The sequence below is a fragment of the Perca flavescens genome, chromosome 5 (genome assembly GCF_004354835.1).
Source record: "Perca flavescens isolate YP-PL-M2 chromosome 5, PFLA_1.0, whole genome shotgun sequence".
In the NCBI taxonomy this organism is placed as follows: Eukaryota; Metazoa; Chordata; class Actinopteri; order Perciformes; family Percidae; genus Perca; species Perca flavescens.
The window spans coordinates 13511492-13537245 of record NC_041335.1 but is presented as its reverse complement, the minus strand read 5'-3'; the positions used below and the strand labels follow the sequence as shown (position 1 = coordinate 13537245).

Here is a 25754-nt window from a genome sequence, read left to right as displayed (position 1 = left end):
TTCTGGAGCAACACGACCTGACCCCAGGTTTACTACGAGTCACTTAGTTTGTGGTAATTTAATAAAATTAAACTGTATTAATAAATATGTACCACATGAGCTCAGTATAAACTGTAATTATAAAGTTCTTCAAACTATATTTTGACCCTTTTACTAAACACAGATAATAATGAAGGACCCAACTTAATTGAGCTTTAGTGTCGTTTTCTAATTTGCTAATTTGCTATTAATCACACTCACAAAACTGTTGACATGAACTGAACCTGGCCTACTTAGCCCAGGCCCTTAAGACTTTACAAGGCATGAATGTTGGGAACTACTGAACAAGTAAAATATGTTAATTAAATGAAATAGTATTTTATTTTAAACGATACAGGGAAGAAATCTAATTACATTAAAATGTATAAAGATCTACTAGAATAAAGTGTAAAGAGCTGTGTAACATTGCAACATTGTAATCAAATATATAAATGAAAATAGGTCAAGTTTAACTTTAAAATACAAACAAAAATCTGAAATGTCTCTTAATATAGGCCTATACAGATGAGTAAAGATAACTCAAGATGAAAATAGAAACGTGTGGACATTGCAAGTAAGGACTGTGTTACAGTATATTTCTCTGTATGTCTCTAAACAAAGCACGGTGCAAATGGTCAGTGCAGGAATACTCAGATGATTGACAGTCTTCAGTCTTCATGGTGGTTTTATTCCATTGGAATTAGTCTTGTTTTCAAAATCTTTTTGGGTGTTTACAGTAATATGTCTCTGATGTCCCGTGGTACAATTGGCAGGTAGTTGCAGCTCGGTTTTCAGCTCATGTTGTGTGCATTGCCTTCACAGTCTGTCCTCTCTCCCCCAGTCTGTCTGTCTGGATCTGTCTGGATCTCTCTCTCTCTCTCTCTCTCTCTCTCTCTCTCTCTCTCTCTCTCTGTCTGTGCGGGTGTCTCTTCTCCCCCCACCCCTCCCACCCCCCCCGCCTGCCTGATTTCAACACCGGCAGCGATGCAGAGAAAACACACTGAAGCTAACGTCAAACTCCACACAACAGTTAACCTCAGTTATTAATGTTATATTCTATTTATTTCTAATTTAATAATCCTGGAGCTGCGGGAATGGTGTCACCTCCTGAAGCCGGATAATCAGACGCAGAGGCCGGGCGGCTGGGAAGGCTAGCTGGCTGGAGTTACAGCCGGGACTCCTGGGTTGAATCTCGGCCTCCTTGCAGGATTTCGTCGGGATTTTTGTGGCTATTTTGGGGAGTCTTTGAGGTGGTTTCTCCCGGCTGTAGTGGTGGACTGTACTGGCTTTAGGTGCGCTCGGTCCTTGATGCCCGGGAGGCCCGAAGGAGCTCAGACTGTGGAGCCCCGGAGAAGGGCTCGGACACCGGGGAACTAACGTTAACGTTAGAGGAGGTAGGTCGGCTCTCGGGAAAACAGCATTTCTGCTCACCGTGTCCGTGTATGAGATACATATGTTTAAGTTACTGGGAATGTATCGCTTATTAAAACACGACCCGGACTGCTTAGTGTGGATCCACATGTTAGCTAAGAATGTTTTGTGTTGGAGGAAGAAGCTAGCTGGTGGCTAACTGTTAGCCTCGTAGCATTCCATTGTCACAACCCGTTGATGCTAGCTAGGCTAACAGGCTAGCTTTGTAACAGCTGTGAAGTTGTAATATATTCTCAATGGAAGCGGTAGATGTAATACATTATCTCATATTAGTATTCTCGTATCGTGACCATTTGAATAACAGTGTTTGGTTGAGTATTTAGGATGATTTAGACGCGGAGGGTTGTTGTCACGTTAGCATGCAAATGCTAACAGCGGTGCAAAAGAGGAGCCTCATTTCTGTCTGTTAGCATGTTAGCATTGGCTTCTACTTGGTTGCAACACTACAAGGAATCTCAAAATGTCTCCTCAGACTCTGTCATTTTGTCGAAGGAGTTCACCAAGACGGAGACATGAGAACGAGATAACCGGAACAGAATAACACCTCTGTTTATCTCGTTATTTTTCAAACATTAGCCATAACATTATACCAGGCGCGTGCTTGTGTATAGTGCTCGCGGCTCAGGGTAGGAGGGGTTGGTAGTTGTTGGCTAGCCAGTGTAACCTGTTCAGTTTATAACGTTACACAGTTTAACACACTGTGTTCTAATTTAATAAGGTATTGTTGATGATTATTATTATTATTAGGAATTGTTTAAAATACAAAACTGTGTGACCAGCTGTTATATCGCTATTCTTTCATTCAACAGCATTTTTAATGATAAACTTCCCCACAGTGTAAGGTTAAGATTTTCACGGTATAAAAACCGCATCACGGTTTTACGGTCTACAGTATTACACAATATTATTAGTATTATGAGTTACAATAATCCTAGCAATAGAAACTTTTGAACAAAATACGTTATGTGAATTGAGACTGTAAACAATTTATTAATGGAGATATGTTTAGCAAAATCTCTCTTATAAAAAAGTATGTTCGAAAGGGTCTGTGTGCTACATGTGAGAAAGGGAAAACTTTTTTCCTACAGATGTTTTCCTTTCTAACATATATCACACAACAGGAGATTGTCCCTGTCAGACCCATACTAACATACTGGAAATACTCTGTTTGGTTTAGGTGAGGGGTGGCACCCGGCAAGGGCCTGCAGGAGGCAGAACATGATGCGGTCACGTAGCCAGTTTGTAATTTGATTGTTAACAACTGAGTCTCTTAATGTTCTTGCTAAAATGTGTCTGACAATTTTGCTGTCGTCCCTTACCAACAGAAGATCCTAAATCTCGTGGTCTCTCCGGTTAGACGGAGAGAAACAATAACAGTGTCACTGTTGTGGCTGGTAACAATAACACAAACACCCACCTCCCTGAGTATCCCCCCGGTCCTCCAGCGTATCCCCTAGTTGTCCGGCTGTACATCCACTGGTTCATGTATCCTTTGAATAGTTTACATTGATGTCTTTGTGTAGCCTATATCACCCTTCTACTTTACCCTCGGATGTTTGTTTTCTTCCAATTTTGTGCCAGCAGCATGATAGAAACGTCATAGCACACCCACTCGCTCACTGTGAATTCTCCAGACAATTACCTGACCTATAAACACATGGGTTCAATCGGACATTACCCTGACTTTGTACTAGGGAGCTGGCAGGATACACTCCGTTTAATGTCCAGTCCAACAGATTCTCACATACATCTCCTCCGAGTAACACACTTAATGGCTAGATAAGTTTACATTGCGTGTAGGGTTGCATTGCGTGTAGGGCTGCCACCTCTTAGTCGATTAGTCGACTAATCGGTCGTTTTGGTCTTAGTTGACTAAGATTTCTTTAGTCGATTAGTCATGTTTGATGCTTATTCATGCTTAATTACTTATTTCCAAGAAATGTCTGACCACATTTATGGTAAACACAAGCTTTAAAGTGGTGCTTTTGCAGTATTAATTGTGGAGAAACTCAGTTTTACAGATGGTTAATTAACTACATTTATATTGTGCTTTTCTAGTCTTAACCACCTCTCAAAGCGCACAGCTTTGTCAATTAAATCAACTAATCGATTAGTCGACAAAATCGTATAAGTGTTATTCGACTAAGAATTTCTTTAGTCGAGGACAGCCCTAATTGCGTGTGTGAAAGGGACTTTTGTTTAGTACAGATCTTTACAAATATCACACCATGATAATTTTTTTGCAATAAGCAAAAATTATCATTACCTCCAATATCGTGAATTCTATCACAATTGCAGTATCAAGCATTTGTAGAGATTTTCAGGGCTCAGTCTTGAGCACTGAGGTGACAGAATGTGTCCTCTTGTACTGAACATCCTCTCTGAAGGAACTCTTGTGGCAGGGATACAGAGTTGCTTCCTAGCTACATTTGACACATTATTTCAATACCGTAGCTAAGCAAATGTACATGGTGTGATAATTGCTTCTCTGTATTGGATGTTTTTGGGCTTCTTGCACCTTTTTTTATAGCAAATCATCCCCACATCACAATTATGAGAAAAGTTGCTGATTAATTGATCAGCTAATTGTTGCAGGTCTGAAATAAAGTAATTTCTACTGAAAGTATTCAGTGTTTTACAAGAAAAAAAGCAAGCATTAGAGAAAAGTTGTAAAAATTAAACAAAGTTTTCCATTTAATTATCTTGTAACCCATCAGATTTTATTCTGGAGTCCCTGTTGGGTACCACTGCGTTCTGTCATCTGATTGGTCAAAAGGGGTTTTAATTTTCTGATCGCTGATTTAACCATATTTGCGAGTATAATTGCTATAGATAAATCTTACAATAAAAGTCTTAAAACTAAATAAATAGTGAACAGCGTGCTTGTAGCTCAAACGAATGAAGCGGTTTTCCTGAAAGAAGTTCACTGAATATTTCCTGTTTTTACTGTCTCATAGTGAACGTCATACCAAAGTCTATTGACAAATTGGGCAATTAAATGTGACCTTTATCAGAAGCTACACACCCAGTAAAAGTAATTCCAGTTGTGTTTTGTATTGTCAGTAGTTCTTCATAAACTCCAGGGACAAAAACCGACTTTAAGATGAAGCACTAGCAGAGTTAATCAACTGTAGATATTTAAGCTGGTCAAATGGCTTTTCTTCTGGTTAATGTACTCTCTGTAAACTGCTTTCTGTTTATATTCAGCTGAAGATGGTTTATTAGAGGAAGAAGTATCACTCGGGATTGTTTTGATATTTGAATCAATAGAAAGTGGATTTTCATTTTCAGCTTACTTAAACCAACACAGTGGTGAGTAATCAAACTGAACTGTAAATGTTTTTATAAGTAAGTTATATGTGAATATTTCCAACGAGAAGTCACCATACTACTTGTCAGGTTAATTAATCAACCACCAATAACTCTGAACATTTCCCCACTCTCCATTTCAAGCCAGAAGTCAATAATAGATCATAAAATTGACCACCAGTTTGAGTTATTTACACTTTGTTTCTGACACATTACGGGGTTCTCTAAACCAACTACAATACCCATGAGCTTCAGCTGCTGATGCTAAGGAGGAGGAGGAGGAGGAGGAGAAAATTCAAAACATTTTGTTAAATTTGAGAATAAAATGCTTCACCGTGTTTACTGAATTTGGTCCAGACTGATCCATAATTAAAAGTTAATTAATTTAAGCTGCAGATTGTGAATTCACCTGCAGTTAACCAGTGATGGAGGAAGTATCCAGTAAAGTAGAAATACTGCAGTATTCTGAGGTCTTTAGTGTGATATTTGATCACTTCATCAAACACCAGTTTCAGTTGTGACTCAGGTTTCATTCAGAGGAAATCCACATATCGGTTTGATGATGAAGGCGATGATTCATTTAATGACCGCAACATCCAGGAATGTTGAAGCTGAGTGAGTCACCTGTTGGTTAATCAGAGTTTACATGAAATAATCACTTGTAAATTATTGGTTATTTAAAACACTTCATTCATATCTGTTACAATTTGATCACTAAACAACTAATTGATTAATCGACAATGAAAACTTTCATCCGTAGCAGCTTCCTCTCTCTATATTTGCATTTTTTGACGCTGTGTCTGCCCTTTTCGTAGCTTCCTCTTGGATGCGTGCTTAGAATCTGGCACCTTGTCGCTACGTTTTTATAGAGGTTGATTTTTCCAGAAATAACACGAACACAACAAAATAAGAAAATACAAGCAGAGAGCAGGGTATCTGCAGATACAGACACTGACTATTTTTATATGAGTCTATATATTGTTTTTAAGAAAATTCTACTCATTGTGCCTTTTAGTTATTAAGACACGAAAGCTAAGCAATGTACTGCTGTGGACAGGGGCAACAGCTAAATCTATTTTAGCCACCCAAAAAAGCCCCATCTAACACAACTGACAAACTGATTGAGGCAGCAGTAGACCAGCAAGTCCAGTGTTCTGCAAGCTAAAATGACTTGTTTTTGTCAAAGGAGTCTGGTGGCTTTGAAGAGAGCATAGATAACTGCTTGAGTTTCCCGTTGTAAAGGGCTGTTTGACAGCAAGGTAAAGCAGTGAAAATTAGGGCTGCCACCTCTTAGTCGATTAGTCGACTAATCGGTCGTTTTGGTCTTAGTCGACTAAGATCTCTTTAGTTGATTAATCATTTTGTATGCTTATTCATACTTAATTACTTATTTCAGGAAACTTCTGAGCACATTTATGGTAAACACAAGATTTAAAGTGGTGCTTTTGCAGGATTAATTGTGGAGAAACTCAGTTTTACAGATGGTTAATTAACTACATTTATATTGTGCTTTTCTAGTCTTAACCACCTCTCAAAGCGCACAGCTCTGTCAATTAAATCAACTAATCGATTAGTCGCCAAAATCGTATAAGTGTTAGTCGACTAAGAATATCTTTAGTCGAGGACAGCCCTAGTGAAAATATTCTAAATATAGCGTACAGTTAAACTGATATTATTTTAGGTGTCTTAAGATATGTAACTAGCTTCCGTGTCGGTACTTCTGCCTCCAAACGGGGCGTGCCAACTGCCATCTACTATAGGTAATACACTGACTATGGATAAGTATCTCATGCAACCCTGCTTCAAAAGTTCTAAACTATCCCTTTTAATGTCATTTTAATCTGGTTACTCATATTAATTAGGCTACAATGGAAATAATATCCGTGTGAGTCTTTAACACATATCTAGACTGACAAGACATCCTCTCTGTGTTTTCTTTGTTGTTGTAGGTGGGGATATCCAGAATAATTTCCAGGTTATTAGTAACCTGGAAATTAGTAATAACTAAAAATGCTTTGTCCATTATTATGTCAATGAACTGTTAGTCCTGGCAGCGTTAATCTGCAGTGTAGAGACAATATGACCGATTTTTATAATCAATCGGATTATCAATAAGTCAAATATGTCTGTTAGTCTGCTTGAGTGTTTGTTTAGTGTCTGTTTGTTTGGTCTCAGTTAGGCTGTGTTCAGACTAGATTAGCCAGTCCTCCCATTCATTTCAATGCTCCAAATTTTGATTTATAGTTAGATGTGGGTAGTCCACTTCGGCTGTGGCGCTGGGGGGATGCAGAGGGAGCAGGCAAAAGAAAACACAAGCCTGCAGCAAAATGTTGAAACCGATTCAGATTTTGGAGTAACGCAAACCGATGTTACGCTGTGGTGGCCAGTCACATAACCGGCGCTCAGACACAAACACAGTGTAATGTTATGTTTCATCTGTGGTTCCTCAGTTTGGCCCTGTGCACCAGTTATAAAACCCACCATCATTATATTCTTAGTTATTCAAAGTAAATGTGTTTTTCTAATCTCTGTGTGTGTGTCTGTCTGTCTGTCTGTCTGTCTGTCTTCTACACATACATTCTGGGATAGGAGGAAAAAAACACTCCGTTGTTGGCATTTCTTTAAACCATCACAATCTTCTTGGGCAGGGCTAAGTTCGGGATGCAGCGGCGGTGGCTCTGCAAAATAGTCTTGGGAAGGATTTTTTTTTTTTGGTGAAACATTTGCACACCGCAAAAGAAAATGCCACATAAAATATTTAATGAAGTTAACTTTTCACACAATACAGTAAAAAAGTGTATCACCAATGTTTGCAGATCAGTTGTTAGATGATTATGTATTGCAAAAGTTTTGTACTCTGAGCTGACTGTCCTGCAAGGCATTGTGGGAATTGCATTTTCTTCAAATTTCAACATATTTTCAGTTTAATTTGGCAAAATCAGAAAGAATATTAAGAGATTGATGGTTTATTTTTTATGTTTTTCATCACTTCAAGGCATTATGGAAAATAAATTTAGTTTAGATAATTAATCGACTCTCTGTCTCTCTTTCCAGGAGTTGGTCTGTCTCTCTGTCTAATTAAACCCCGGCGAGCCTTGAGCCCCTCCCACCATGAACCCTCTGAACCAAATGAAGGCTGGACTGAGTAACAACCCACACAGGTACAAACACACACGCACTCTCTAAAATGAATGTATTGATCTCTTAATCAAAGTCATTTTGGTTTTAGTGTGACACACACACTGACTCTCTTTGTGTGTGTGTGTGTGCGTGCTCGTGCAGTGAGGGTTCCTACCCATACGACCCCTCCAGCTGGCAGCAGCCTACCAATCAGCCAACAGGATCCCTCTCCGTGGTAACAACCGTCTGGGGAGTGACCAATCCCTCGGCCAGTCAGGTATGACATCGCCAAACAGGAAGGAAAAGAAGAAGTGGAACAATTAAGTAGTCATTTGGATGGATGGAGATTAATAAAAAACGACACACACTTTTGATCACTTTATGAAGTGCTGTTTAACGGTTTATGTTTTTTTTTTAACTCAAGAAGGTGTGTAATGTGAAATATGTGTTTTTCTGTGTCTATCAGGGTATGGGTGGAGGGGTGATGGGGCCTGGAGCCAACCCAGGCGGGGGGCCCATGATGCAGGGCCCCGGGGGTCCGGGCATGGCTGGGGGTCACGGAGGCTATATGGGTCAGCAGGGCTACGGAGAGCCCAACAAAGGCTACATGAACCAGGGGATGTACGGCCGGACAACTGGGGGATACGCTGGAGGACCGGGGGGATACACAGGGAGGTGGGTGTTTGTGTTTGTCTTGTTACCAGCCACAACAGTGACACGGTTATTGTTTTCACGTGTGTGTGTGTGTGTGTGTGTGTGTGTGTGTGTGTGTGTGTGTGTGTGTGTGTGTGTGTGTGTGTGTGTGTGTGTGTGTGTGTGTGTGTGTGTGTGTGTGTGTGTGTGTGTGTGTGTGTGTGTGTGTGTGTGTGTGTGTGTGTGTGTGTGTGTGTGTGTGTGTGTGTGTGTGTGTGTGCGCATGTCATCATGGCGATTTGTGGTCCTGGAGACACCTACTGTAATGGAAACTACCACAGATGTGGTTTTGAGTACATTGCCAGGTGTTTATATGTCTGCAGCTGTAGCGTCACACAGACATTTTCAAACCGGGTTAATGAAGCCAAAGACTGGACCGGTATACTGAACTAGGGGCCTAGATACCACTAGTTGTCACACTTGAGTCAGCCACTCCCGAGTGAGACTGAAGAGAGAGAGAAGAGACTCCAGTCCACATAGTGGCGGTAATGCACCTTTCAGCAATTACTTTTTTCCCTGCAGTGAGGTTATAATAACCTCTTTGGTTTAGGTGTTTACTATTTGCTTCATCCTTTTTTCGTCAGCTTGAAATCCCAAATGTTGCTATCTGCGGCACAGTTTTTGTTTTCTTTGAGACTTATACTCTGCCATATATCATCTTGTCACCCCAGCTTCAGAATGCTTGGGGAAAGCTTGTGTGAACACTACAGCAAATGGAATAATAAAACCGCTAAGCTACTGAAAAGCTATTTGATTCAGAAAACAGCAGACGTGTATAAAGTACTAGAGACCCATACTAGAGTAAAAGTACAAGTGCTCTATCAAAAAAGTGAGAAATAGAAGTGCTCTGTAAGCACCACACTTAAGTAGAAGTACTAAAGTATTCAACATGTTTTGTACTTAAGTATTGCAAGTAGTTTATTTTAAAATGTACTACTCAAGTACTGAAAGTAAAAGTACAAGTATTGTGTTATGTAGTTATTAAAGAAAGCAGTCAAAAGTTTGAATATCATATTGTTTATATTATGTCAAATGTTTAGCCAAGGCTGTAGCCAAAGGAATTAACAAATATTAAATATATTATATTAAAAATAACATATTAACAAATACTGAAATTAAATGTACAATTATCACACTGTGCAAGTAAAATGAACATCCTCTCCAGCACAGTAACGATTAAAGCCCCAAAAAACGTATCACACACTAGCTAGTAACATATGTGATGTAGTGGAAAGTTGGCAACATCCAGATAAACTAGCAGCTTCACATCACAGGGTCAAACGGTTAACGTTCAGGACTCACTGCAGACTCAAACAACTCAGGAATAGATTACTCAGCTGCAACAATAGCTAAATAGAGTACGAACTTACGTCGTCTCTGACTTCTGAATGGGCAACCGTAATGGAAAGAAACACGACGTGATCTCGGGGATTTCTTAAGTAAATTACGTAATTAACGTACACACTAACCCACACAGCTTCCGTAGCGTGAGGAATTCACAACAGTAACGAGTAACGATGCAGCACATAAATGTAATCAAAAAGTATTTCATTCATCGAAAATATGTACTCAAGTAAAAGTGGAAGTAGGAGAAAAAAAAATAATACTCCAGTAGAGTACAGATACCACCTTTTAGTACTTAAGTAGAGTAGCGAAGTAGTTCTACTTCGTTACTATACAGCTCTGGAAAACCGCAATGCTCTTGAGAAGGACTTTAACTCAAGGGGGTAAGCTTCGCTTCAGAACGCGAACCTCCGATGGCGCCATTTTGTTGTTACGAAGCGATCACCTCTTGTTAGCATTACACTGACCGCCATTTTTTTTTACGTCACTTGACTGCAAATAACTTTACATCTGAAGCGTTTAAAGACTCTATTTGTCCATTGTTTATTTCTAAAGAAACACAACAATGTATAAAAGGCTCCATTACCTTGTACCTCACGTTATAGCTCCGTAGCAGACGTTTTTGTAAAAATAAGCTAACGATTGTGTCATAACCAAGTGACTTACTGTCGCACAGTAGAGGAATTACCGTATAGTACAGGAGAAGCTCGCAGACAGTTTCGACTTACATTAGCTGTTTAGGTTTAATTACTAATGTTAACTAGCATGTTAGTGATCAGTAATTAGCCTGTGCTTATGTTATCTCCTTACATATACCTACGCTCTCCGTCTCTGTAAGATTGGAAATGATTGAGATTTCTCTTGTCACAGCTACCAGAAGACTTAAAACTTTCAGACACGTTGCTCATGTCACATTTACGTTGTCTCTGTCAGTTGGAGGCTGCGCAGTAAAGCAAGAGATCACCGGAAAAGTGCTTCTAATAGCCTTCACTGGTCTCCGTCCAGAGCAACGGGGTGTATTGGTCCATTATATACTGTCTATGCTTTAACTAGTAATGCTACGGCCCAACACGCTTGCAATACAAGTTGGATTTAGTGACGTGATGCTGTCGGTGCAGGTTGCTAATGTCAGGTACTTTTTAATTTGCCAGAAGGTGTCAAAATGACAAATGCAGATTTAACTGGTTAGCATAAAATCAAACCAGTTTAGCCTGGTACACGGGACGGGACCTGTGAAACCGGAAATTGAACCAACTCAAGTGTGTAGCTGAGATGAAAAAGACAAAAAAGGAAAGCTCAGTCCGAGCAAGTTTTCTGAATCAAATAGCTTTTTAGTAGCTTAGCTGTTTTATTGATCAAGTAGTGCAGTTGCGTCCAAATTATGTAGTTCTATGCAGAAAGCTTTAAGAAGTTTAAGAAGTAGAATAAAATAAAAAAGGTGTTATCAATTACTCTGATGGGGCAGAAAAATCTGAGCAGTTATGATGAACAAAGATGCAGAAGTTTAACTGTATTTAGACAGGTTATTACAGAATATTTACATTATCAATCAAACTGCATGTTGTAATTTACCTTACATTATTTGTTCTAAGTATTAGGCAGAAATAAAGATGTTCATGTCCATGTTCACCGTAAAATAAAAGTAATCAGTCAAAATAACAAAATATAAAATATGGCCTTCCGCTCACTCCATCTTCAGTTACCAGTCGAACCCCAGCGGCTCCAGAGGTTCGTCTGACTTCACTCAGGCTGCTGCCGCCGCCGCCGTTGCTGCAGCTGCTGCCACGGCAACTGCCACAGCCACGGCAACCGTCGCCGCCATTCAGGAGAAACAAAACCAGGAAATGAATTACGGACAGGTGAGAAGATAGGTTGGAGTGGAGGGTGACCCATTTTCTCCACACAGACAAAAGAGTTGAAGCGCGCCACAAGTTGTCATCTATGTTTGCAATATGTTTAAGAAAAAATAGCAAAAACAATAACCTTATTGGCCGAGATACATGATGTGACTATGGCTTAGCTGTTGTTTCAGAACAACGGACAGCCCTTTTTGTGTTCTTACTTTTTGTGGTTGTTAATTGTAGCAATCCACTGACAGAAGGGAAACGACAGGGTAGTGAAGGGATAGTCCGCTGCAGGCCACAAACAGCTGTTTCTAAGCTCCTCCCCCTTCTGATTTTGACAATTGTTCATAAATTTGATAAAAAGGAAATGTAGCGCTCTACTCGTGCTACATTCTTATGTGAATACGGTGATTAATGCATTGATTCCAGAGTAGGTTATAAATCATGATTTATTGGGAGAAACCAAGCAGTTCTATGTAAAAATAGACATTCAGCACCCTCATATAGCCCGCATAAGATGATCCTTTGTTTCAAATAACCACTGACAATTCCACTGTGAGAACTTGTTAGTAGATACATTCACTCTTCACTTGATTCTAAACATGAAGAGGAAAATAGAATATGTAATAGTGTACCAAGTTAACATATTCTTGGTGTGTGTCTGTGTCAGATGGGAGGTCAGGCCTATAACAACCAGTTTATGGCCCACTCTGGCCCCCGTGGCCCCCCTGGCATGGCCCCCGGAGGTATGGGCCCCGGGCCTGGGCCCACTAGGGGCCCTCCCTCAATGGGCCCCATGTACGGACCTGGAGGCGGCCCCCAGAGAGTCCCTCAGCACCCTCATCACCCTCAGCACCCAAATTATGGCCCCGGTCTACAGCAGGGCCACCTGAGGCCCCCACAGGGCCTCAAACGGCCGTACAACTCTGAGGTAAGCCTGGGGGTTTGATAAAAGTTTAACCTGGTTAAACCTTTTTATCACATTTTGTTTACATAATTTCTGATTATATAAAAACTTGTCACTCTGATATATAATAATTACAATTTATCACATTGTGTTTTGTGAATATTCAATTTACTACCTTTTTTATTCCAAACATTGTGTACTAAAGTTTAATTATTTCAACATAACAAAAAATATGTATTCTTCTTTTTGTTCCTGTCCTTCGTCCTCAGTCTTTCCCAGGAATGTCTCAGCAGTACAGCGTTCCAGTTGGTCCAGGCGTGAACGTGATGTCAGGTCCTGGTGGCGGCGGAGGTTCAATTCCAGGATCAGGTGGAGGCGGTCACGTCGGCCCCGGTCCCTACACCAGCCCCAACATGCAGTACCATCCAGGTGAGGCGTCTGCGGCTGTTAATTTAATATCAATGTCTTTTCGGCTTTAAAATCTGTACAGAATAAGACAAAAGTCATGGCATTAAACCCTTAGCATTAAGCACAAAACGTATATTGTGTCCTGTTCGTTCAGTCTCTGTATGTTTCAGATGTGATGGACTTCAGGTGAGAATTAGCTTAACGCTAACTCTGTTAAAATACATCACATTTATGTTTGAACACAATTTTACATTTATGTTGTATTTGGTCCCTTTTTTAATAGTTGTATAATAGCTCAAATATATAAATAACAGTTAATTTTATTGTTTTATTTTTGCTTCATTTATAATGCTTTTATTGCCTTGTTAAGCACTTTTGTTGTTTTGTGTTTTATAAATAAAATGTATTCATTTTAATAAAATAAATGATAATATTAAGAATAAGTTGCTTAGTCAGTCAGTTCAGTCTTTATTGTTCTCCATGTAAAAATTGGCTTTTAGACACATTAAAAACAAACTCATCCATCACTAATAAAAATTATGAAAAAAATTAGTTAGAAAAAGTACCACACAACGGAAGTAAAACCAGTGAGTTTAAACAAATTCAAATAAAAACATGTTTAAGAAGAAAACATATTATAATGTATATAATATAAAAGACAGAATAACATTAGTTAGGTAAATGGTGTTGTTCTCCAGAGTCCGATGTTAGCTTAGCCTAATACAAAGACTGGGAGAAGGGGGGAAACTGCTAGCCTAGCTCCATCAAAGTCCAGAGTTTTGGTTTGGTGTTTCAGGATCTTTTCTGTCTGTTTACCTGCAGGTCCAGGCCCCGCCCCCCAGCGCTCCGGCTCCTCCCCCAATTATCAGACCCATAAGATGCCCCTCCCACAATACCCCCCCTCAGGACCCCCCAACTCACAGTACTACAAGGTGAAGAGCTTTAACAGAGCTGTTTACTCAGTCAGCATCAATGGGCTCGAACCTGCAGCCTTCTGGTTATGTGTGCGCATGTTATATTTACACATTGTGTGGGTTTTGTATATTTTTGTATCCAGTTAAACATTAATGTGAAAAGTGTTGTTTATGCAGCAGGAGCAGTTTAACGGTCAGGGTGGAGGTTTGAACACTCTGACAACAGGGGGTGCCGGTGGTGTATACAACTCCTTCAACCAACCATCTGGGGTAAGAGTGTGTGGGTGTGTGTGTTCATACTTTTACTCCACAACATCTCCGAAGGAAATATTCTACTTTTTATCCACTACTTCTTTTTACAGATTAATATTTTATCACATCAGTAAGGGGGCAAACGCACTGCAACTTAATGAAACACGCAAATAGACAAAACACAAGCAAATTAAGAAAACAGCTTCATTAATTTGATAACACGTGCAGCATTTACCAAACACGCTGCAAATACAGAAACAATGCAAAAAAAAAAAAAAAACGTTGCATCCAGTTTACACAACAGCAGCTCTCTAGGCCCCACGGAGAGAGGGGGAGAGGGAGAGACAGAGAGATAGCTGGGGTACGTTCAATCTTGGTGTGCGTTGTGAAACAGTGTGCAACTGCTTTGAGATCATAGAATGTAAATATTAAGTCTGTTTGAAAAAAAAATTCTCTCGTTTGGTGGGTTTGTCTCTAGTTTATTGGCTCAGGTCACAGGTGATAACCAATCAGTAAAGCCATGTCTGTAAACTGGTGGTGATAAAAATGCAGAGCGCTCTCTCCCCCTGGGGTCGAAAATCCAGCTGTTTCAGTCGGCACTTAAAAAGTATGGAATTCGGTACTCAGTCCTATAATACATCCTCCTCAGTCCTCAGTGTAATCCTCTGGTTACACTTATTAATGACCTGCAACAAACATGTAATCATATGTGGATGAAGTATTCAGATCCTTTACTGCATTAAAAGTACTAATACCACACTGTGGAAATACTCCACTACAAGTTAAAGTTCTGCATTCAAAACCTTACTGAAGGAAAGTATGTGAGTATTGGCAGCTAAATATAGTTTAAGTGCTTAAAGTAAAAGTATTGATTGTGCAGTAAAATGTTTCCTATTATATCTGATGTTTCTGGATTAATATCCCTGCTGCATTAATGTGTATGTTGCATTTTACTGCTGTAGATGTTTAAGGTTGTGCTAATTTTTACTCCTTTTATACTGTTGGTTAGTTTAATCTACAGCAATGCATCATCTTCTTTAAAGGTGCAATATGTAATATTGTGTGTAATACTGGCAGCTAGCGGTTAAAATAGTTACTGCACTACCAATTCAAAATACTGGAGAGTCGTCTCCCCCGCCCCCTCCTGCCCAGACTCGAAGTTCACGGGGGTGGCCAGGCTGAGACAGCAGCATTCACAACAATGTAGCTGGACGCTTTTCTCACATAGCCAGACATTACTCCACAGCACAGCAGAGTAGCTAACGGTAGATGCTAGTCTCACATAGCCAGACATTACTCCACAGCACAGCAGAGTAGCTAACGTTAGATGCTAGTCTCACATAGCCAGACATTACTCCACAGCACAGCCGAGTAGCTAACGTTAGATGCTGGCTATATTGACAGTCATAAAAGCCCGTGCTCACGTGGAGCTCTGTAACCAACCAACAGACACACTTTTTCAGCTTAAAATTACAGTATGAACCGCTAAAAACACAACAACCTCACTGTCCTCTCCACACGCCAGTCAGGCACACTTCCTCGGCTTAGAATTACAATACGAAACGCTAAAAATACCACTATCTTGCCGACGGAACACACTTCATTGGCTTAGAATTACGGCAACAATCGCTAAACACACTGCAAACTCATAGTCCCCTCTTTCCGATTTACAGCCCCCCTCTCGTGGCTTAAAATAACTCACCGTTGTCGGCTCCAGCCGCTGAAGAGGCTACACGCTGTAAACAGCCATGGGCTGCCTGGTAACGTTAACAGTTAGCAGGGTTAGCATGGCGGCGTTAGCCAGGACCAGTCGGGATCACTTTACTGGCTATGTATGAAATGACAAAAAATGCCCATCCCTAGTAGCTGTGATAAATTAGCGTGGAGCTAATGCTTACCGGTTCAGGAGAAAATAAGCCAACTCTGCGTCCTTTTGGGCTCTAAGCTGTCTCCATCTTTCAAATACATCTCCAATATTTACCAGGGGGTTGTTAGGTCTCTGGTCACGCAACTGTTAGAAACATGCTGTTTTCTTTTTTTTATGTCATGTAGAATCTATCTCCGTTGATCCCGTTTGTTTGTTTGCTGCTTTCATGGCTGTACTAACGTTACAGCTGTAGCGCGCTGGGTTTACGTTTTTACAGGTATATCTGGCAACCCGGCCTGCCTGTCAAACTGGGCCGTTGATAACAACACACAGATCAAAACATAAACATAAATTCCGTCACGGAATGTAAATTTCAAAAAGAAAAAATACTGAAATTAGCATTGTTGTCAGAAAAGATAGTATTTCAGTTTAACATGTTTCCTTAATATCTGATGAGGCATTGGTGTCATTTTTGGATTTATTACAGTACAAATATTACATATTGGACCTTTAAGATCATTATGTTTGTAGCGTCGCTGTCCTGTGAAAACCACATAGGATAATTTTCTCAACACAAAGGAACACTTTTATCCTTTAGTTTATTACAAACATTTAAAATCAACACATCTGGAGATGCATGGTTTTCACTGGACTGGAAGGGGATGAGTACGGCCATCTGAAGAGTAACTAAAGCTGTCAGACATGTAGTGCACTAAAAAAATACCATATTTACCTTCGAATAGTAGTAGCAGAAAATACTCAAACTATAAGTAGCTCAAATTTGTACTTAAGTACAGTACTTGAGTACATGTACTTAGTTACATTCCATCACTGAATGTAACAAGATACAACAGATAATTTAGGCTTAATTTTAAGGATGAACTGATCTGAAGGCCAAATTTACATCAGTGCAGATTCTGACCTGATCCATGTTGAATTTGAATTAATATATTTTAAATGTAACCGATATAGAAAGCACTGAATTCACACTGGGTCACTGACCTCATGCTGCCTTACATAAAATGATTTGGGGGAAAAGAGAGCACTGTTATTGGAATCAGCAGATCGTTGGAAGTTGGATCAGTGCTTAAGGTGAGATTAAGGGAGGTTTGATTGTTCTTTTCCATTCTGGCAACATGGCACCCATTAGGCATCTATACAACTCTCTACACACAAATATCTCAAAATAAATGATGAAAAACATTTCCAAACATTTCTATCCGTGACCACAATAATAATGAAAGAAGTTTACTAAACCAAACATCATTGTTTGGTAGACTCAACCGTCTCTCTTTCTCTCTCTGTCAGCCTGGTCGAGGGTTGCCGGGTTACCCCTCCTCCCCGGTTCCTGGAAATCCGACCCCTCCCATCACCCCCAGCAGCTCCATGGCGCCGCCCTACATGTCGCCCGGGAACAGTGACGTCAAGCCGCCGCCCTCTTCCTTCCTGCCTGACATCAAACCCAACATGGCCAACTTGCCCCCGCCTCCTCCTACAGGTACAAACACACCTAAATACTTACAAACACACACACATACATGTCATCAATAATAATACAAGTCACGTGCTTGTATCAGATTCTGTCTCCATTTTACAGTTTTAAGTAGTCAAAGTATCAGGTTCCTTTAAAACCTCATTATTATCATTTAAATAACCTGGGGGGGGGGTGTAAAGCGTTCAGTATACTCACTGGTCCCGACCTGGGAGGGCGTGGTGGTTGCGACACTAGTTGCGGTCTTCTACTGAACAGAGGTGTCGCAACTGAGGAAAGGCTATCGACTTATCTATTTCTACGGACTAGAAGAAGAAGAACAAAAAGGTCAACAAAGGCAGAACTTGTAGCAGCATTAACATCAATGTCAACAGTGGCTAAGAAGATGGTACTGGAGTCAATGGATGAGGAAGAACAGCTGCTCTTGAGCCTGCTTACAAAGAAACGAAGAAAAAGAAGGTGCCGCCCTCTTCCTTCCTGTCGTCCTTTGAATAACGCCAGACATAAATATGGTGAGTTCAATATCCTTGAGGATGATAGACGAAGAGAAGCACTTTGAATACTTCAGAATGTCTGCACAACGATTCGCTGACCTACTTCGTCGGATCAAGCCTTTCATTCACCATAAAAGAACTCCTCTTAACCCAGTTAGTTTACAAGAGAGATTTGCAGTCCTCGAACTCGTCCATGCTTCCTGCTTCCGCTTTGTCATGCGTCGCTGAAAAAAAATAGAGTGGTGCACGACCTCTGGCACGCCCGCAAGATCTACGTAATTTTGACGTCACATTGTCACACGACAGGTCGGGAACGGTGACTGTAAAGAGGCCTTAATTCATTGCAATATCGTGAGTGGCCACTAAAACGAATTGGCTGCAAGGCTGAGCACGCTTCCTGAGGGCCTTTGGTCTGACCTTTGTTGACTTCCTGTTAATAGGTAACCCTAGCGACGACCTGCGGCTGACCTTCCCAGTGCGTGACGGTGTGGTCCTAGAGCCCTTCAGATTAGAGCACAACCTGGCTGTCAGCAACCACGTCTTCCAGCTGAGAGACTCCGTCTACAAAACTCTCATCATGAGGTACACACACGCACAGTTAGTTTGTACTTTTTTTTGTGGTTAAGGTATTAATAGCACAGTGTAACTCTGTTACAAGTAAAGTCTGCATTCAAAATTTTACTAGCAAAAGTACAAAAGTATTGACATCAAAATATACTAAAAGCAAAGAACAGAATATGCAGAATAATATGTTATCTTATTGTATTATAATTATTGATGCATTTATGTTACAGCAGAAAAAGGTGGAGCTCCTTTTATATGTATAATATTACACTGCTGGGTAGTTTAATCTATTATAATAATAATAATAATAATAATAATAATACATGTCTTAGTTGATTATATTTTGAATTAATCTGAATCTATAAAGTAACAAACTGTCATCATGTAGTGCAGTAAAGTACTTTAAAATTGTACTTAGAGCTGCATTTTTTTTTAATTTTTTTTTGACAAGGCTAAAAAAAAACTTCAGAATTGGAAAATGCAGCCCTCATCCTGCATCTCTCCCCCCTCCTCAGTCCATCCCTTCATTCAGTACTGTACGAGAACTCATTAATTTCATCCCAATGTCGTTATATTACAGCAATTCTATGAGAATGACCATGAGCCTTTGGATATGGTTAGCAGAAAGCTAAACTATTGTCATGACTGTCTTAGACCGTCAAGTCCATCTTCCTTTTTTGGGTTGCTTTGCAGTGTTAGCAGTTGTTGCCAATGCTGGAATAGCAACTTTGTATGCCTGTAATCAGGCTTTCACTATATGAAGCGAGGTGCACACACATTTGTAGTACAAATGACCTGTAACTGGCCAAACTCTCTCATTACAGGCTAGATATTCTAAATCGTAGCCAAGAGTAGGTACTGAAGTCTTCTCTCAGAACACTTGAATTACAATACGTTGAAAGATTATATGGATTTTTTTTTGACCAATGACACCAAAAGAAAACTGCTTACCCCTTTAAGTACAGTATTTGGTAAATGTACTCCGTATGTACAGGCTGGATTTTACAATCTTTGGGAAGAAGCTTGACATTACTCCCGCATGGAAAAATGCAAGATTACAAACAGGAGAGTTGAGAGGCTAATGTTAGCGAGGAGAGGAAAATTATGTTTAATTCGTGTGTGTGTGTGTGTGTGTGTGTGTGTGTGTGTGTGTGTGTGTGTGTGTGTGTGTGTGTGTGTGTGTGTGTGTCTCTCAGACCGGACCTGGAGCTCCAGTTTAAGTGTTACCACCACGAGGATCGACAGATGAACACCAACTGGCCCGCCTCCGTCCAGGTCTGACCTCCATCTTCCTCCTCCTTTTATCTCCACGCTTTTCTTTTAGCTTTAGAAACTTTTTGGGAAAAACCACGTCACAAGACTTTTGCTTTTTGCAAATCAATGCTTTCTTTCTTAAAGTCTCCTTATTTCTGCAGAGAGATGTTCTGTTTTTATTAACCTCTTTCTCCATCCCCTTATCAGGTGAGTGTGAACGCGACTCCTCTCACCATCGAGCGAGGTGACAACAAAACTTCCCATAAGCCTTTGTACCTGAAGCAAGTCTGTCAACCAGGCAGGAACACCATCCAGATCACTGTCACTGCCTGCTGCTGCGTAAGAACTCACACAGGTATTTTATTTATGTAAATTTAAGTTCCTGTTCAGATTTAATTTAATGTGTGTGTCTGTGTCTCTTTTTGCAGTCTCACCTGTTTGTCCTCCAGCTGGTTCATCGTCCGTCGGTCCGTTCGGTGCTTCAGGGTCTGATGAAGAAGAGGTTGCTGCCTGCAGAGCATTGTGTCACCAAGAGTAAGTTAATTAACTTAGTATCTCTTTGGTTGATCTCATTGGCAGTCAACATATTAATAAACTTGGTCCTATTAGACAAAATGAGCTGCTTACTTGTTACTCTTCCTTGTGTGTTATTATGGGAATCACATATTCTTAAATTAATTTCTCTCTCAGTAAAGAGGAACTTCAGCAGCGGTTCAATCCCTGGGACTCCTGGGTTAAACGGAGAGGACGGCGTGGAGCAGACCGCCATCAGAGTCTCGTTGAAATGTCCGATCACTTTCCGCCGCATCCAGCTGCCCTCCAGAGGTCACGATTGCAGACACATACAGGTTAGAGGCCACAGCCAATCAGAACACTCCACACACTGCGATGTCAGAGCAACAGCCCTGATTTTAACCTTAATCGTCAGTTTTCTATATACAAAAAAAATAAAATCAAGATGCTTTATAGGAAAATTATTGTTGTGATTCAGAATCACAAAAATCTACATAAAGTGGCTTTTAAATTATTTTTATATTTTATGAAAACGCACTGATCGATCTGTCTGTCTGCAGTGTTTTGATCTGGAGTCGTACCTGCAGCTCAACTGTGAGAGAGGAACATGGAGATGCCCTGTGTGCAAGTATGTCACTCACACACTATTTATAAAAAAGTATTTATACATATTTCTTATGTCTTCTATAACATTTGTGTGTGTGTGTGTGTGTGTGTAGTAAAACAGCTCTGTTGGAGGGTCTGGAGGTGGATCAATACATGCTGGGAATCCTAATCTATGTTCAGAAGTAAGAAACTTTGTTTCTATTGTTTTTCGACTTTAAATTTTACTTTGTAGTGTGGTAAATATCTGAAATATTTAAGTACTGTAACGCTAGTATATTATTTTAAAATAGCAGTCCTTAAGCTTTCAGTCCTGCTTAATTTGGCGACACCATATTTCCTAGATCCCAGAATAATGGAGGCAGCTAAACAAACTATTGTTTTTAATAAAAAAAAGTCTGGCAATAACTGGCTTTTTTCCATCATTCTGTGAGCAACCGTGATTTGATTTTGATCTCTGTCGCTCTGCCTTTTTTAACAGTTTCTCCTCTTCTGCCCCCTTCTCCCCCCCTCTTCTCAGCTCGGAGTACGAGGAGATCACCATCGACCCTGTGTGCAGCTGGAAGCCAGTTCCCGTTAAGCCGGACATCCATGTGAAGGAGGAGTTGGACGGTCCGGTGTTGAAGCGCTGTCGGACGCTCAGCCCAAGTCATATGGTCCTGCCCAGCGTCATGGAGATGATTGCATCACTAGGTCCCGCCTCCTCATCGGCTACCTCCTCCCCAATGCCCTACCCCCCCCTACCTGCAGGGGGCAGCAATAACAGCAACACACCGGACTACCCCGGAACAGGTACACAGGGTGGATTTTACAGAGAGTGCCATTGTAATAAGTCTCAGGACACACATAATATTTTGTAGAAGAAGAGACATTTAAATGTAAGTGAAAATGTTCATCTTCTTGTGGGTGGGTCTGAGGTTAACTGAGGAATTTAATAAAAATTGAGTGATCTAATTGGATCAATCCAAGTAGGTGTGGCTTAGGAAGGATGATCGACTCCCTCACTGCTGAGGATGAGGGAGAAATTTATAAATCAGACTTCAATCACACTCTTTAAAAATCTAATCAAAGTTTCTGCCGACAGAGATCCAAACACACACGCCTCTGAGCCATGATATTACTCTGCTTGCTACCACAACATGAAGGAGAACTGGATGTGCCGTTTAGAGATGGTGCCCATTTCATTCCTACTTCCTCACGTGTTTTTTGGGCCCATAGAGCATGCTCAGTAGAGTCATGGAAGTTGAAATAAAAAGTGTGGCCACCAAGCAAACATCACTACCCAGCTCCATAGATTTATGTATTCGCCCCCAAGAATAAGATGAGTCATCAAAGATATAATCTTTTACAAAAAGAGCAAAGAGAGGGATTTTTATATGACAATAACAAAACATTATTTTTGTAACAAGAGATAAATTATCAATTTACACTGGCACACAGGATCAGAACTTCCACTGCGTCTTTAATGTAAAGTAAATGAGGTTATTTTAAAATTGGTTATGGATTTAAAAAAAACAAATCCCATTACCTCCTCCACTATAGGATTGATTATTGGATGTATTGTATCCAGGGTCCATCCAATAATCAATGACATTATGGTAGCTTCCTGTTGACAGAGTAGGTAATGAAACTTGGCTGGTCTTAGAATATATAATATCAGAGGATCTCTGAAAGACTGCAGCAGCTGAAAGGATAAATGGATTTTAATAGAAATGGGATGAGATTTGTAACTCGTGTTCAAACATGTGAGAACAGTGGAATAATGCTTTAAATCCAGAAAGTGGAGAAACATTTGACTACTCAGTAATTATTAAATATATGTGATCGGCTGTATTGATGAGTGTTTGTGTCTTCTCCTCAGCTCCGTCCTATCCAAGTCAGTCTGCTGCTTTCTCAGACTTCAGTGGTCCTGGGACTCCGGGGGTCGGGGGGGACTTCTCCTCCCCCGGTCCTCCCCCTCTCTCTTACCAGTCTGAGCTTTCCAGTGCCCTCCTCACCCCCGACAAACCTCCCCCGCACCCTCTGGCTGGACAGGTACAGTAGCATCTTCATCATCATTATCTTGATGTTTTATTCGTTGATTATGTAAATTTGTCACTAAATAAAATAAATAAATAAAACTTGCGTGCAAATTAATTAATGTAATGCGGAACTACTGTTAGATACGCGGTTTCAACTTCTCCTCCCTACAGTGCTTAACCAGCCTTTAGATACAAAGAATTAAAGTTAAATTAAAGGAAGAAGAGCTTGGATGTTAAACAAGAGCGTATTCATTATTTTACCTACTGTTAAAAAAGTAAATGCAGGCTACTCTTTTTGCACTTGCTCTGTTTACTTTTAAGTTTTTATTTTTGTATTCCTCCTGAAAGTTACTTTATTTTGTGGTCATTGATAGCCTACATCTGGCCGCAGGATGCACTACAAATTAATTTTACTTGAACAGTGCAGTGTTAAACAATTTTAATAAATAGAGATTTGAACCTTATTAAAAATTGTTTTGTGTAAATTGTTAATAATTGAGCAAGGGGAAAATAATCGCTAATTGAAAAATGTATCTAAAAATGAATCGGTAGATTAATCTAAAAATGAATTGTTAGATTAGTCGACTAATCAAAAAAATAATCGCTAGATTAATCGTTTAAAAAATAATCGTTTGGGACAGCCCTAATTCACTCAGTTAACCAAAGAACCCAAATATTCTCCCCTCTCTCGTTTCCCTTCCTTTATCCCTTACTTCCCTGCTTCTTTCCTTCCTTCCTCTTATATTTCTTTACCTTTTTATTCTTTCCCTCTCTTCTCCTTACGTTCTTTCTTACTTTTCTTCTCCTCTCCTTTCTTTCCTTCCTCTCACCTACCTTCCTTTCTCTCATCCCTTTTTTCCCTTCTTTCCTCTCCTCTCCTCAGATGTCAGTGTCGGGCCGACTGGACTCCACTTCCCATGGTGCTCCTCTATCCCAGCAGCAGTCACAGGGTCTCCACGGCAACTCCCAAATGGGGGGCGGCCATCAGATGATGCAGCGTAGCAACCAGAACCCCCGTCTCCAAGGCGACGGCTCCTTCGGCCTCGGGGGGTCTGCGGAGGTTCCTGAACCTTCTCTGGACGTGAGTTGAAACCAGTAGATTAGATTTAGTTTCTCATATTTAATTATGTAACCAAGGTTAACTCGACTACAATAACTGTAAAATTATGATTCTATTCATGTTTCAGTGTCATCTTCAGAAATGTTTGATGTTTCTGCCTTTGTAGGTTTCAGTACATTTACTAAAGTACTGTCCTTAAGTACAAATTTGAGGTACTTTACTTGAGTATTTCCATTTTCTCCTAGTTTTAACTTCTCCTGCACTACATCTCAGAGCGGAATATTGTACTTTTTGTTGCACTACATTTGTCTGACCGCTTTCCTGTAGTTACTTTACAGCTGCATTTTGTTCATCAGCTTCTAGCTCACATTAACTCACCTGTTTGTTTGTGCAGTTGCTTCCGGAGTTGACCAACCCAGATGAGTTGCTGTCGTACCTCGGACCTCCGGATCTCCCGAACAACAACAACGACGACCTGCTGTCCCTGTTCGAGAACAACTGAACACCTCCAGAATTTAAACAGAACTTTACTGTAAGATATGAACTCTTTTTCTCCTCGCCCGCCAATATGACCGGCGGTCCAACGTGACCGCCGTCTGCACAGGATGGAGCGAACGATAAGAAGGAAACAAAAACAACAACAACTTTTAAATATGAAAAACTCTTTGATGTTTGACGATGATGGTAACTTTATTTTATTGTTTTTTTAATCCTCTGAAACTGTATTTTGATGCTTCATCCTTCATTCCCCGTCGTGGTTCACAGAGAGCCATTCAGACTATTTAAAGTTGGTGATGACCACACAGCTGCTTTAACTACACATCACACACACACACACACACACACACACACACACACACACACACACACACACACACACACACACACACACACACACACACACACACACACACACACACACACACACACACACACACACACACACACACACACACACACACACCGTGACTGCTGAGCTAATCATCCATTAGCTATTACACTTTTTCTTTCTTCCAGACAGCCATCTGGTTTCAGGTCATTTCTATGAAAATGCAGAGAGATGATTCGTCAGATTTATTTAGATCAAAGCAGCAATGACGAGACGTAAATGTGATTTGTAGTTAATGAGACGTGTGGTCCTTTAAAGCCAGAATATTTCTGGTCCAAATAAGTTTAAATTGTAAATGGTATAAAAAGTAGAAGATGAGCTTTAAAGGGGCAGTCTGCATCTGTTCTTACAGACATGATGCTTTTTGTTTTTCACCTGAGATATTTGGAGACACTGAAGGCTAACTAAGAGGAACTGTTGAGTCCAGAAAATGTCTCGGGAAGCTAAAAAGATGCACTGTTTACACTCAGCCACAGCGTCTCATGGAGGGTCGAGACTTTTCCTGTGAAATCTTTTCCTACTGTGGATTATATTTTTGTTCTCCAGGAGTTGAGGTTTGATTTTAAACATAGAACTACAGATAATTAATAGGAAAGTAATTTTTAATTGTTATTCTCATTGGTAAGATTATGTGGAAATAATATTTTAGTAGTACAACAATTGATCTTATAAGTGACTTAAAAACACAACAAATCATTTAATGTGTTTTTAACTTCTGATCTGGTTCTGAACCTCAAAAACACTTGACCACCATGCC

General features: G+C 40.3%; 1 protein-coding gene across 2 annotated transcripts; it reads left to right on the top strand.

Annotated features, from left to right (window-relative positions):
* Window positions 1–982: 982 nt before the first annotated feature.
* LOC114555493 (zinc finger MIZ domain-containing protein 2) lies at window positions 983–24996 on the top strand. 2 transcript variants are annotated; one of them, XM_028577916.1, is made up of 21 exons: window positions 983–1412; window positions 7813–7919; window positions 8041–8155; window positions 8345–8553; window positions 11615–11774; window positions 12430–12690; window positions 12936–13095; window positions 13897–14006; window positions 14169–14258; window positions 17416–17605; window positions 18534–18675; window positions 19854–19932; window positions 20119–20250; window positions 20340–20445; window positions 20602–20759; window positions 20985–21052; window positions 21144–21212; window positions 21548–21819; window positions 22889–23061; window positions 23932–24129; window positions 24503–24996. In XM_028577916.1, exons 2-21 carry the CDS (start codon window positions 7870–7872, stop codon window positions 24608–24610), a joined length of 2850 nt encoding a protein of 949 aa, XP_028433717.1. In that variant the 5' UTR covers window positions 983–1412; window positions 7813–7869; the 3' UTR covers window positions 24611–24996. The 2 variants fall into 2 exon arrangements, with proteins under 2 accessions (XP_028433717.1, XP_028433716.1); XM_028577915.1 differs by having other exon boundaries at window positions 14166–14258.
* Window positions 24997–25754: the final 758 nt, after the last annotated feature.